We start from the raw sequence: 12,852 nt of genomic DNA, 5'->3' as shown, positions 1-12,852 counted from the left end.
CGAGGTCACAAAGGACCCCAGGGTAACTTCAAATCAACTGAAGGCCTCTCTCACATTGGCTAATGTTAATGTTCATGAGTCCACCATCAGAAGAACACTGAACAACAATGGTGTGCATGGCAGGGTTGCAAGGAGAAAGCCACTGCTCTCCAAAAAGATCATTGCTACTCGTCTGCAGTTTGGTAAAGATCACGTGGACAAGCCAGAAGGCTATTGGAAAAATGTTTTGTGGACGGATGAGACCAAAATAGAACTTTTTGGCTTAAATGAGAAGTGTTATGTTTGGAGAAAGGAAAACACTGCATTCCAGCATAAGAACCTTATTCCATCTGTGAAACATGGTGGTGGTAGTATCATGGTTTGGGCCTGTTTTGCTGCATCTGGGCCAGGACGGCTTGCCATCATTGATGGAACAATGAATTCTGAATTATACCAGCGAATTCTAAAGGAAAATGTCAGGACATCTGTCCATGAACTGAATCTCAAGAGAAGGTGGGTCATGCAGCAAGACAACGACCCTAAGCACACAAGCCATTCTACCAAAGAATGGTTAAAGAAGAATAAAGTTAATGTTTTGGAATTGCCAAGTCAAAGTCCTGACCTTAATCCAATCAAAATGTTGTGGAAGGACCTGAAGCGAGCAGTTCATGTGAGGAAACCCACCAACATCCCAGAGTTGAAGCTGTTCTGTACGGAGGAATGGGCTAAAATTCCTCCAAGCCGGTGTGCAGGACTGATCAACAGTTACCGGAAACGTTGAGTTGCAGTTATTGCTGCACAAGGGGGTCACACCAGATACTGAAAGCAAAGGTTCACATACTTTTGCCACTCACAGATATGTAATATTGGATCATTTTCCTCAATAAATAAATGATCAAGTATAATATTTTGCCTCATTTGTTTAACTGGGTTCTCTTTATCTACTTTTAGGACTTGTGTGAAAATCTGATGATGTTTTCAGTCATATTTATACAGAAATATAGAAAATTCTAAAGGGTTCACAAACTTTCAAGCACCACGGTATATATACACACTGTGTATACCTGCACAGATACTTTTGTAAAAAAAAAAAAAAAGTATTGTTACTTCTTTGCTTGCTCTCTCTCTCTCTCTCTCACTCACACATACACCATATGTGCCTCTGCATGCGTTTTGTAAAAACTACATTTTCTTTCTTTCTTTCTTAATTTCCTTCTTTGTTTTTCACACACACACACACACACACACACACACACACACAATGTATGCGCCTTTGCATGTGTGCTTTGTAAAATCTACATTTTCTTTCTTTCTTTCTTTCTTTCTTTCTTTCTTTCTTTATTTATTTATTTATTTTATTTGTTTCTCACACACACACACACACACACACACAATATGTATGTGCCTCTGCATGTGTGCTTTGTAAAAACTATATTTTCTTTCTTTCTTAATTTCTTTCTTTGTCACACACACACACACACACACACACACACGAACATGCATTTGTGTATAAATGCACATATAATTTGTAAAAAAAATGTAGTTACTTCTTTGCTTTCTTTCTTTCTCTCTATCACACACACACACACACACACACACACACACACACACACACACACAATATGTATGTGCCTCTGCATGTGTGCTTTGTAAAAACTATATTTTCTTTCTTTCTTAATTTCTTTCTTTGTCACACACACACACACACACACACACACACGAACATGCATTTGTGTATAAATGCACATATAATTTGTAAAAAAAATGTAGTTACTTCTTTGCTTTCTTTCTATCTCTCTATCACACACACACACTGCATGTGCCTCTGCATGTGTACTTTGTAAAAAAACTACATTTTCTTTCTTAATTTCTTTCTTTCTTTGTTTCTCACACACACACACACACACACACACACACACACACACACACACACACACACACAATCAAAACCCCACATGGAGACCTACCCAGGAGAGGAGTAGCAGATTGCATTTCAGCGTGCCACAGTAGCCCACCATGGCCACAATGATTAGGAAACAGCACACAGCGATGACAACGGGGTGAACCGCAGGGGAGTATGTGAGGACGGCTGCTTCTTCCAGCCTACAACACGGAGACAGAGAAGGAAGAGCGTGGAACTGGAAAGTCATTCATTGGCAGCCTTTTTGTTTATTTATCAATCCATCCACCCTCGCCTCCCCCCACCCTTCCTTCCGTCCCGCCAACTGCATCCTCCACTCTCACAGGGCTGCATTTTTATTAATCCACCAGTTACAAGTAAATAATGATTGCACTCAGTAGGAATGTAAGCCTCCAAACTCTTACTCCCTCTCGCACTTTCTGTCCTCATGTCTCAATGATACATTGCTGAGGAAGGACATGGAAAACCGTAATGTGTCGTCTAGCTAATTTTGGATGAGTGTGAGCCACCAGTGGTTCCTCCGCACGCACACACACACACACCTTTCGCTAACCAAAAACGTCACATTTTACACCATAGGATGACTTTTCTCTCTTTAGACAGGGTACTAATAAACACACGCATTCAACCACAGCCACAATGGATACACAACAATGTGAACCTGAAATACTCCACTCAGCTCTTATCTCATTACATGGCATCCGTTCAGGGCAGATGAGATTTTTATTGCTGCAAAATGGAACTGAGTCAGCAAGTCAGGAAGCTGCAGCTCTGGAAAGCTCATTTCGCCATATTGCAATCATGTCTTAACACATTCTGCTTTCCGTTTATTTGTGGAAACCGCTGCAAGATCGCGCGCCGGCTAAACAGTGTCTCACGGTGCTAAATTACACCTCAGACACAAGAAGTAGAAGATAAGTGCCAGCTTCTTAATTTAGCATATCGCCTTAGGAATCTGTTCAGTGTCTTTTTTAAGAGTGAGAGTCTTCGGGTTGTTGTGTGGATCAGTTTGACTCACGGGTCACTGGATTTTGATTCGCTTCAAATTCGATTCTTTTTGTCAATTCAATTCTGATTAATACAGTTACAGTACAGTCCTGACACCAAAAGCAGCTGAGTCAGGGATTTATGCTTTAAAAATATTATATGACTTTATATTTTTTAACGCGAGACGGCCTTTCGATTTCATAAAATCAGTAGAATTTAGTTCCCTCTGAAATGTGGTCATTGTGATATATGTTTATTTCTGTAATATCTCACAAAATAGGGGCGGCACGGTGGTGTAGTGGTTAGCGCTGTCGCCTCACAGCAAGAAGGTCCTGGGTTCGAGCCCCGGGGCTGGCGAGGGCCTTTCTGTGTGGAGTTTGCATGTTCTCCCCGTGTCCGCGTGGGTTTCCTCCGGGTGCTCCGGTTTCCCCCACAGTCCAAAGACATGCAGGTTAGGTTAACTGGTGACTCTAAATTGACCGTAGGTGTGAATGTGAGTGTGAATGGTTGTCTGTGTCTATGTGTCAGCCCTGTGATGACCTGGCGACTTGTCCAGGGTGTACCCCGCCTTTCGCCCGTAGTCAGCTGGGATAGGCTCCAGCTTGCCTGCGACCCTGTAGAAGGATAAAGCGGCTAGAGATAATGAGATGAGATGAGATCTCACAAAATATCAGGCCGTTCTGTGGCTGGGAAGTTACTTAATTTGAGCGGATTCCCGAGCAAATAATGTGCATGAAATCGCTCGCTTCGCGCAGTCAAGCAGACAGAGGAAGTCCGTGTGTGCGCATGCGCAGGTTTACCTTTGACCATGCACTGACAGTTCCATCATTCTGTCGCTAAACGAACAGCTGATCACACCGAGGTGCTCGCTGACCACCGATGTTTATTAGCTTGGTCCTGCGTTTCCTTTCCTTCGTATATAACATAACGTCTTCTCGCTTTCCGTTACTGTAGTCGGTTTTTCACGTTTCATTCGCACACTCACGTCCGCCATTTTTCTCTCCTGTTTCAAATTTGTATCCCACAATGCCTTGCGCAAACGGGGAAAGCCCACCACGTGATGTATGACGTAGTATCTTGTATTGGATCATGGTGAAGCAGGAAAAAATAGCAGAGGATTTAGGGCCATGTGGCCCTAAATTCATTAATTGTTCTATATTAAAAAAACGAATACAATTGGAAGTCTGTGATTCGAATTCAGTAGCTTTCGGTCCACTAAACAACAATAACTGGGTGTCGGGGAAAATTATTTTTATGACCTACATTTGAAAAACCTAAAAGGCAGTACAGCTTTAAGTATTATATAATAGAATAACTATTCCACAGCAATACTGAATTCTTGAATCTGATGATTCAAAAGGCGTTAATCGCAGGTCATTCAGCAATCTAAGAAATCTAAAGTTAATAAAATAAATGTGTTGTTATTTCACAAGGTCAAATATATAATTAAATAATACTGGCTGGCTTTGGGGCGGCACGGTGGTGTAGTGGTTAGCGCTGTCGCCTCACAGTAAGAAGGTCCGGGTTCGAGCCCCGTGGCCGGCGAGGGCCTTTCTGTGCGGAGTTTGCATGTTCTCCCCGTGTCCGCGTGGGTTTCCTCTGGGTGCTCCGGTTTCCCCCACAGTCCAAAGACATGCAGGTTAGGTTAACTGGTGACTCTAAATTGACCGTAGGTGTGAAATGTGAGTGTGAAGGGTTGTTTGGCTCTGTGTATCAGTCCTGCGATGATCTGGGTGTCCAGGGTGTACCCCGCCTCTCGCCCATAGCCAGCTGGGATAGGCTCCAGCTTGCCCGCGACCCTGCATAGGATAAGCGGTTACAGATAATGGATGGATGGCTTTGACCATGAAAAAAAGCCAGCCAAGATTATTATTATTATTATACACTCTCTTCATATCAGCATTCTCAAATGCCAACACTAGCTTACCTGTGACTCGGCGCTGTTAGCATGGCAGTGAAGTCACCTTCCAGCTGGTATAGAGTTCATCAGTAGTGTTAGCGAATGCTAATAAAGCGGTCAAGCCAGTGCTATCTATTGAGAGCAAGTAGCACAGACTAACGACTGAGAAACTAAGATTTCTGTCTCCAGACTCTTCTTCCACGCTGCACGCTCGCCACAGTATTTTTCACTCAGGCTTAAGTATTCGTTTCCCTCTGTAATTTACTGAGTTACTTTTAAAATCAACATTGACAACTACACACAATGGAGCGAACTGGCAGCCAAAATTCTCTCAAAATCTTCCATATTTAAAGGGGAACAGAGGGCAATATATAGAGTAAATATAACAATAAAACACACATTAACGAACCTTATTCAAGACTTACAAAAGTTTTTTGTTCTAAGGTTGGAAAGTTATAGTGTTTTGAAAGTAGCTCGAGCAAACTATTTCCGCAGTTTGAACAGCCAGCCATGATATTAATTTTATCCAATCAGAATGCACGTTCATTTTCTCTGCGTAACACTCATGACGTGTGTATGTGCCCAGTTGTGTTGGCTCATTGAGGTTGGGAATAGCACGTGTGAAATACCTGTTTCTGCCTCTTGCGACGATTTCACAAGTCCACGGGTGGCGCCTATCTCACTGCAGCAAATAAATTCTGCTGGACTCGTGAGCAACTCCACGTTACATTTTCTGCACGAGCACCACGCCGTGTCACCTGCACGCAGACGCTCTGCCCCATGCTCGCCACGCCCATGGTCAGCATCAGTCTCATCCTCGCCGTCATCCGAGCTTTCTTCTCTTATTTCATCACCGGAGTCGAGAGTACCTCTCCTAGCTATTTTAAGTTCGTTTCTTAAGACAAGGATTTTTTAAGATGCTACCTTGTTGACAGTTTCGGCGAGAATCTTCCGCCTTCTTCAAAACAGTCACCAGATGTGTCCTGGGGGAGCGACCTGACAGCAGGAGGCGTGAACTACCTGTCAAATTGGGCGGGACGTTCACGCCTCCGTAGCGTAACATCAGCTGATAAGGCACGTCACCACTCGACATCTGGTGACTGTTTTGAAGAACTGTCAACAAGGTAACATCTTAAAAAATCCTTGTCTTAAGAAACGAACTTAAAATAGCTTTAATAGTTAGACATAATGAACTTCCACTACATAGTACCTCTCCTAGGTTCAAACTGGTACCCTTCTAAGCCATAGCCTGCTTGCAGTGTGTCTTGCGGGATCTCTTCGTATGATTTGACAGAGCTGTCGCTTTCACTTGATGCGCCCGACGCCATGATTACATGCTTATCTCCTCTATTTCAGAGAGTTCCGCTAGTGCAGTGGGTAGCGCTGACGTCACGGTCTTTTAAAAATGGCGACTCTTGTGCGGTTTAGCATATAAAGTATTATATTTACAATTACCAAGATATTTCGTTGTTTTCTAGTACATAAATTTGATAGAATACTTAAGAATACGTTACTTTGTCACATCAGCAACTGTATATATTATATTTGGTACCCCTTTAACAAAGCAAACCTGGCAGCCATGTTTGTTTACAAATTGTCACAGTCGCTCGCTAGCGTGGAAGTTTTACATCTCCAGTGTGTCTCTTTTCCAGTTTTTCGATGTCCGTTGGTATGTTTTTCTCTTGTAAATATGCATGAAGAATATCTAATGAAGTTTTGGTAGCCTTTCGGGTGTTCAACGTGTCTTTCTCTTTCCCGGCAGACAAAAAAAAAAGTCTTCAGCAGAAAACTTTCTCACTGAATATTCGCATAAGCGCGGACGTGTGACGTCATGTTGCCTTGACAACCATGCAATATCATAAACCATATTCAGCGCTCATTCTCTGTTGGATAGAGTGGCGTATTACATGTAGGATACGCGATATGCTAACAATATCGCATGCTAGCAAACCAAATGAATGAAACCTGCTCGAAGGGAAAAGAACACATTTTTTATTCCATGGAAAAAGTGTCCTGTTCACATCTCAATCTCTAATAATTTCCACAACAGGTCATAGCATTGATCCAATTTTGTATGATCGTACTCCGAGCTTATAGAAACTTTTTTTTTTTTTGGAAAAATCCTAAAGCTGTTGCTGTTTTTCATTGATAAAGGTGTTTTGTGGCTGTGGAAACACATTCAATCCAAAAATCAAGCTACTATATGTCATCCAAATGAGGTGTTAACTAATTCCTCAGTCATGCTTTGGAGTGCAGAGATATTTTGTTCTGTTGATTCAGTTCTACTTAAAAGGACTGTATGACCCGTGACTGAGGCTACATCCACACGACAACGGCAACGAGATTTTTTTTTTTAAATATCACGTCCACATGGGCAACGGATCAGTAAAATATCAGGTTCATATAGCAACGCAACGCTTGCTGAAAACGATGCAATACACATGCCACACCTCTACGTGCGCTGTAAGACGGTCCCATCGGAGACACCAGAACAATAGAAGTAGACGCATGCGCATAACTGCGCATGCGCACAGTGACTATCCCTGTCACTGTCACATGCACACACTTTCTCACTCCCTAGCCTATGGATATAGTCCCTTTAAAGTGCTGATGACACGTTTTTGACATCTTTGGCGATGTTTTATAACATAAAAAGTAATTCCCGATGATCCATATATTAATTCACGAAGGCGCCTATTTTACAAGTTATGATAAAAAACGTGGCTATTTGGGCAAATTTGACGGGGCTGCAGCACCCAGGAGACGGAGGAGGAGGAGAAGCTATATGACGTCAGCGAAAGAACCTTCCTCCTAACTTACCAGTTTGTTGTTGATGCGACAGGTGTTCAGTTTATCATTATTAGTATTTTTATTATACATTATTATACATTATATATATATTAGTTATTATGCCTTCGCGTTGTGTTACCGGCTTTTGCTCCAAAACCCACAAGGATGGGGTAAGTTTATTCAAGTTTCCCAGAGATCCCGAGCTGCATGCGAAGTGGGTGAAGCAAGTCAGGCGCACTCGTGACAAGTGGGAGCCCTCACCAACATCCGTCCTGTGCTCTCAACACTTCGATTTGGATTGTTTTGACACCCTTCCCATCTTAAAAGAATCTCTTGGGTGTTCAGTTCAGCACAAACGTGTGTTACTACCATCAGCAGTGCCTACACAGTGTTGCCAGATTGGGAGGTTTCCCGCCCAGTTGGGCGGTTTCAAGTGCATTTTGGTGGGTTTTGAACATATTTTGGGCTGGAAAACGTCAGCAGTATCTGGCAACAGATACTGCTGATGTTTTCCAGCCCAAAATATGTTCAAAACCCACCAAAATGCACTTGAAACCGCCCAACTGGGCGGGAAACCTCCCAATCTGGCAACACTGCCAGTATTCCAGAGGGGGTCTACTCGTAGCTATGCCGGATCCAAAGACAGTCCTCCTGTCAGAACATGTGTTGTGAAACGACATAAGATAAAGGTACGTAGAGCTATAGATTCTACATGATAATCATAAATGTAATCATAAAGTCGGCGTGATATCAGTCATGTATTTGCTTGTGAAAGCTTGCGGCTTTCATGTAACTGCCGCCTAGCAACGAGAGGCAAAGGGTAAAGAGGGTAGGCTATCATAGATTCTATTCGGAAGAGATCAACACAATTCTAGACTCCCAGAAGAGGAAGAGCTAGCACTAGAGAGTTCACCGGCGTTTTCATGTGCCATTTCCATTGAGTAGAACCAGAGTAGAACAGCCAGTGAACCGCAGCGTGTTCTCCCGCTGACGTCACAACATGGCTGTGAGCCACGGACCCAGTTTTCTTGCGCTGTGCAATTAAAAGTTGGATATTCGCGTAACAACAGCTTCTTTTCACGTAATTATAACAGAAATCTAACATGTTTGCCGTGTTGTATAGTTTATTTAAGAAATTGCATAGAGTCATGTTCGTGTCATCAGCCCTTTAAATCACATGCTCATTTTTTGAATGGAGACGCGGAAAGAGGAATGAATGGGGGTAGATGGAAGCCGGTACGCCAACATTCTGATATCCTCCAGAATTCTTTAATGGTCCGGAATAAACATCTGAAGAGGTGAGATTGCTCCTTTTTTTTCCCTATTTTTGCTGGCGGGATTGACTCTGTCCTAAGGGCTATTCTCTCACTCTCTCTCTCTCTCTCTCTCTCACTTTGCACCATTACACAATAAATATTCACAGTGAAAATATTTTGTAAGCGCGTTTCATGAACCAAGTTATAGGATTTGTTGACAACTCGCATCGAGTTCGTTACACTTCTACCCAGCATGAAGCACATGTGGTTGTGACGTCATTGTAAACAAATCCGTTCTACTCATCCAGACGACTTCGCAACGGCTCCGTTGCCAGATTTTTTCACTCTGGAACCCGTTCTCAAAAGATTTCGTTTTGGGGCACCCAAAATGCCGGTGCCGTGTGGACGCCAGGCCGAAACGATAAACAATTTTATCAGATTCACTTGAATCCGTTGCCGTGTGGACAGGGCCTGACTCTTTAAAATGACCAGATTACTTGTATTTGAAAGGATGGAGCCGTTCACTCACCTGGTGTCTGCAGTTAAGGTGAGCACATTGTTCAGGTAATCCCTAAGCCACGCAGCCACTCCCAGCACACACAGGGCCATTAGCTGTGGAGAGAGAGAACAGCTTTAGACCGGCAGCACATAAACACATATGCATATGTGTACAACTCAGTAACTTCCATCCCTTCCAGCATTCACAATTCAGAGCCCTGTAAACCTTGTTGGGCTCCTGTTTGTCTAAGGCCACTGTGTCCTGTCTGTCTGACCCACTGAGATATGAGTCGCACAGTTTAGTTTGTGCGCCCTGTTGGCATTCTTGGCTGTGAAAGCGACACCCAGCACTTATCACATTTAATTCCCTAAAATAGTGTGTAGCAGAATGTGAAACACGCAGCACAGACATGGTTGGGGGTCAAAGAAGCAGGCCGCGATATAGAGATATGACCATGGAGCTTAATAGACCTTAATTCAGTGTGCAGTTGTTGAAACAGAACCATATGGAAGGCCAAATGGATCAGAAGGGTAGCAGAGAGAACCCTGAAGTTGAACTTTTTTCTCGGCTTTGTGAACGTCTCATCTCGTCTCATTATCTCTAGCCGCTTTATCCTGTTCTACAGGGTCGCAGGCAAGCTGGAGCCTATCCCAGCTGACTACGGGCGAAAGGCGGGGTACACCCTGGACAAGTCGCCAGGTCATCACAGGGCTGACACATAGACACAGACAACCATTCACACTCACATTCACAACTACGGTCAATTTAGAGTCACCAGTTAACCTAACCTGCATGTCTTTGGACTGTGGGGGAAACCGGAGCACCCGGAGGAAACCCACGCGGACACGGGGAGAACATGCAAACTCCGCACAGAAAGGCCCTCGCCGGCCACGGGGCTTGAACCCGGATCTTCTTGCTGTGAGGCGACAGCGCTAACCACTACACCACCGTGCTGCCCTATTCAATAAAATAAAAAAATACCCTACGTGATAATCTGTGCAAATTTCAGACTTGGATTCTCAGACATATGCTATTTGGCAATTTTTAGCAACATGTTGTTTTTATGCTGTAGTTAAGACTGCACAGAGGATTGTGGGAACTAAGCTACCAAATCCGGACATAGTTTATGTTAGCCGTTCATGTAAGAGGGCTAACGACATTATCAAGGACTCAATATACCCAGGTCATAAACTGTTTATCCCTCTCCCATCTGGTAAAAGATACAGGACGTGCACAAGTAGATTGGGGAACACCTTCTCCCCCAGAGCTGTAGCCTCCATTACAACACCCCACCCCCAGACACACACACACACACACGCAAGTTGCTGCGAACATACTGATCACTTTACATCCAGGACTGTAAATACAGTTATTACAATTTGTACAATATCTGTTTTCACTGCACTTTTTTTTACTTTATCTTGTATTTTATTAATTTGCTCTAGCAGCACTGGCACAAATTGTTATTCTCACTCAGGACCTTTCTATATTATTATTATTATTATTATCCATCCATTATCCATAACCGCTTATCCTGTGCAGGGTTGCGGGCAAGCTGGAGCCTATCCCAGCTGACTATGAGCGAGAGGCAGGGTACACCCTGGACAAGTCGCCAGATCAGGGCTGACACACAGAGACAAACAACCATTCACACTCACATTCACACCTACAGTCAATTTAGAGCCACCAATTAGCCTAACCTGCATGTCTTTGGACTGTCTCGGAAATCGGAGCACCTGGAGGAAACCCACGCAGACACGGGGAGAACATGCAAACTCCACACAGAAAGGCCCCCGTCAGCCACTGGGCTCGAACCCAGAACCTTCTTGCTGTGAGGTGACAGTGCTAACCACTACACCACTGTACCACTCATTATTATGTATTATTATTATTATTATTAAATTACCCGAATAAAAATGATCAATTATTGCCAAAAATTATAGTAGATGGAGTGACTTTATCTCAAACAAGGAAGTAAGATCCCAAATGAGTCAACAGCGAGTGTCAACAATCATATCCAAACGTCAGCTAAGCTGGCTGGGACATATTGTCAGACTTCCGCCAGAAAGACTTGCCAGCCAAGTTCTCCAATGGAACCCCCATGGGCAGTGACAGAGGGGACGTCCAAAGATGAACTGGCGTCAGACGGTCGATAGGGACCTCCGGTCAGTTGACAAGGGATGGAGAGATACGTTGCGGCTAGCCGCAGACAGAAACAGCTGGACAACCTTGGCTGCCTCATGCGTCTTAAGACGTGGGAGCCCCAAGTCTAAGCTGTCCCTTGTGCCTGCATTCGTAAGTGCCTGCATCCTGACAGCATGTAAATTTCAAAATTTTCTCAGGGGGCATGCTCGCAGACCCCCCTAGCGTAAACATGCCTTTGGCGCACCGCCTACTCTGTTCCAGAGCCGCCTACTACTTTTTTTTAGCCTGCTACTTCAGATTTTCTGGAGAACCCTGCTGACTATATTGTGTTCAAGAACTGATCAGGGTTTCACGTCTTGGCAATTTCAAGGGAAAATTGTGAAAATGCACTGATATCAAAAAATCAATCTGATCTAATGAAGTTCTCAGGTGCATCTGAGAAACTGATTTAGCTTGTTTGGAATTATGTTGATTAATAAATATGATATACATATGGGGTGGTGTAGTGGTTAGCGCTGTCGCCTCATAGCAAGAAGGTCCTGGGTTCGAGTCCAGTGGCTGACGAGGGCCTTTCTGTGCAGAGTTTGCATGTTCTCCCCGTGTCCGCGTGGGTTTCCTCCGGGTGCTCCGGTTTCCCCCACAGTCCAAAGACATGCAGGTTAGGTTAACTGGTGACTCTAAATTGACCGTAGGTGTGAATGTGAGTGTGAATGGTTGTTTGTCTCTATGTGTCAGCCCTGCGATGACCTGGATGTCCAGGGTGTACCCCGCCTCTCACCCATAGTCAGCTGGGAGAGACTCCAGCTTGCCCGCGACCCTGTACAGGATGAGCGGTTACGGCTAATGGATGGATATACATATGTATGTAATTTTATCTTGGATCAGGGGCTCTTAAACATTTTACAGCCAGAGACCTTTTTTAACCTTCATCCTACCAAGTGGGGTCCATCTGGACCCCGCACCTATATGTTTGTTTGCCATTTTAAAAATATGTGACATACTGCCTCACCGTTTTATGAATTTGTCGGAATTTATGTCGTAATTAAAACACTAAAGCACCGGAAGATCAGCTTTTTGCATTGTGAAGGTATAATTAATTTGTTACTGGGGTCCAACCGGACCCCAGAGTAAAGTTTATCTGTCTTTCATTTTATAATTGAATAGCACACTGAAAGTTAATTTCTTTTATTTCTTTTATGTTCCATAATGAAACTACCAAGGCATTCCTTCTTGGGGTCCGTGTGGACCCCACTGCTGCAATAAGCACAGGCTGCAAAACAAAAGCCCTAAATTATTTTACAATTACTTTTTTGTTTTAAATTCTGTAAGAAAAGACCTAAGTTGTAATCCAGAATGTTTTACAGCTGCATGAGCT

At 43.6% G+C, this 12,852-nt stretch overlaps 1 protein-coding gene across 2 annotated transcripts in view; it reads right to left on the bottom strand.

The window, feature by feature from the left end:
• The window catches only part of tspan12 (tetraspanin 12), a 77,480-nt gene that overhangs the window by 50,380 nt on the left and 14,248 nt on the right, over positions 1-12,852 (bottom strand). For both annotated transcript variants that reach the window (XM_060903686.1, XM_060903687.1), the window contains exons 2-3: positions 9,363-9,445; positions 1,947-2,082 (exon numbers count right to left, since the gene is read on the bottom strand). In XM_060903686.1, the coding sequence (XP_060759669.1) occupies positions 1,947-2,082; positions 9,363-9,445 (219 nt within the window). The remainder of the gene's footprint in view (positions 1-1,946; positions 2,083-9,362; positions 9,446-12,852) is intronic.

The sequence above is a fragment of the Neoarius graeffei genome, chromosome 21 (genome assembly GCF_027579695.1).
Source record: "Neoarius graeffei isolate fNeoGra1 chromosome 21, fNeoGra1.pri, whole genome shotgun sequence".
Classification (NCBI taxonomy): domain Eukaryota; kingdom Metazoa; phylum Chordata; class Actinopteri; order Siluriformes; family Ariidae; genus Neoarius; species Neoarius graeffei.
Note: the sequence above shows the minus strand (reverse complement) of the source record. Positions and strands in the feature narration are given on the sequence as shown.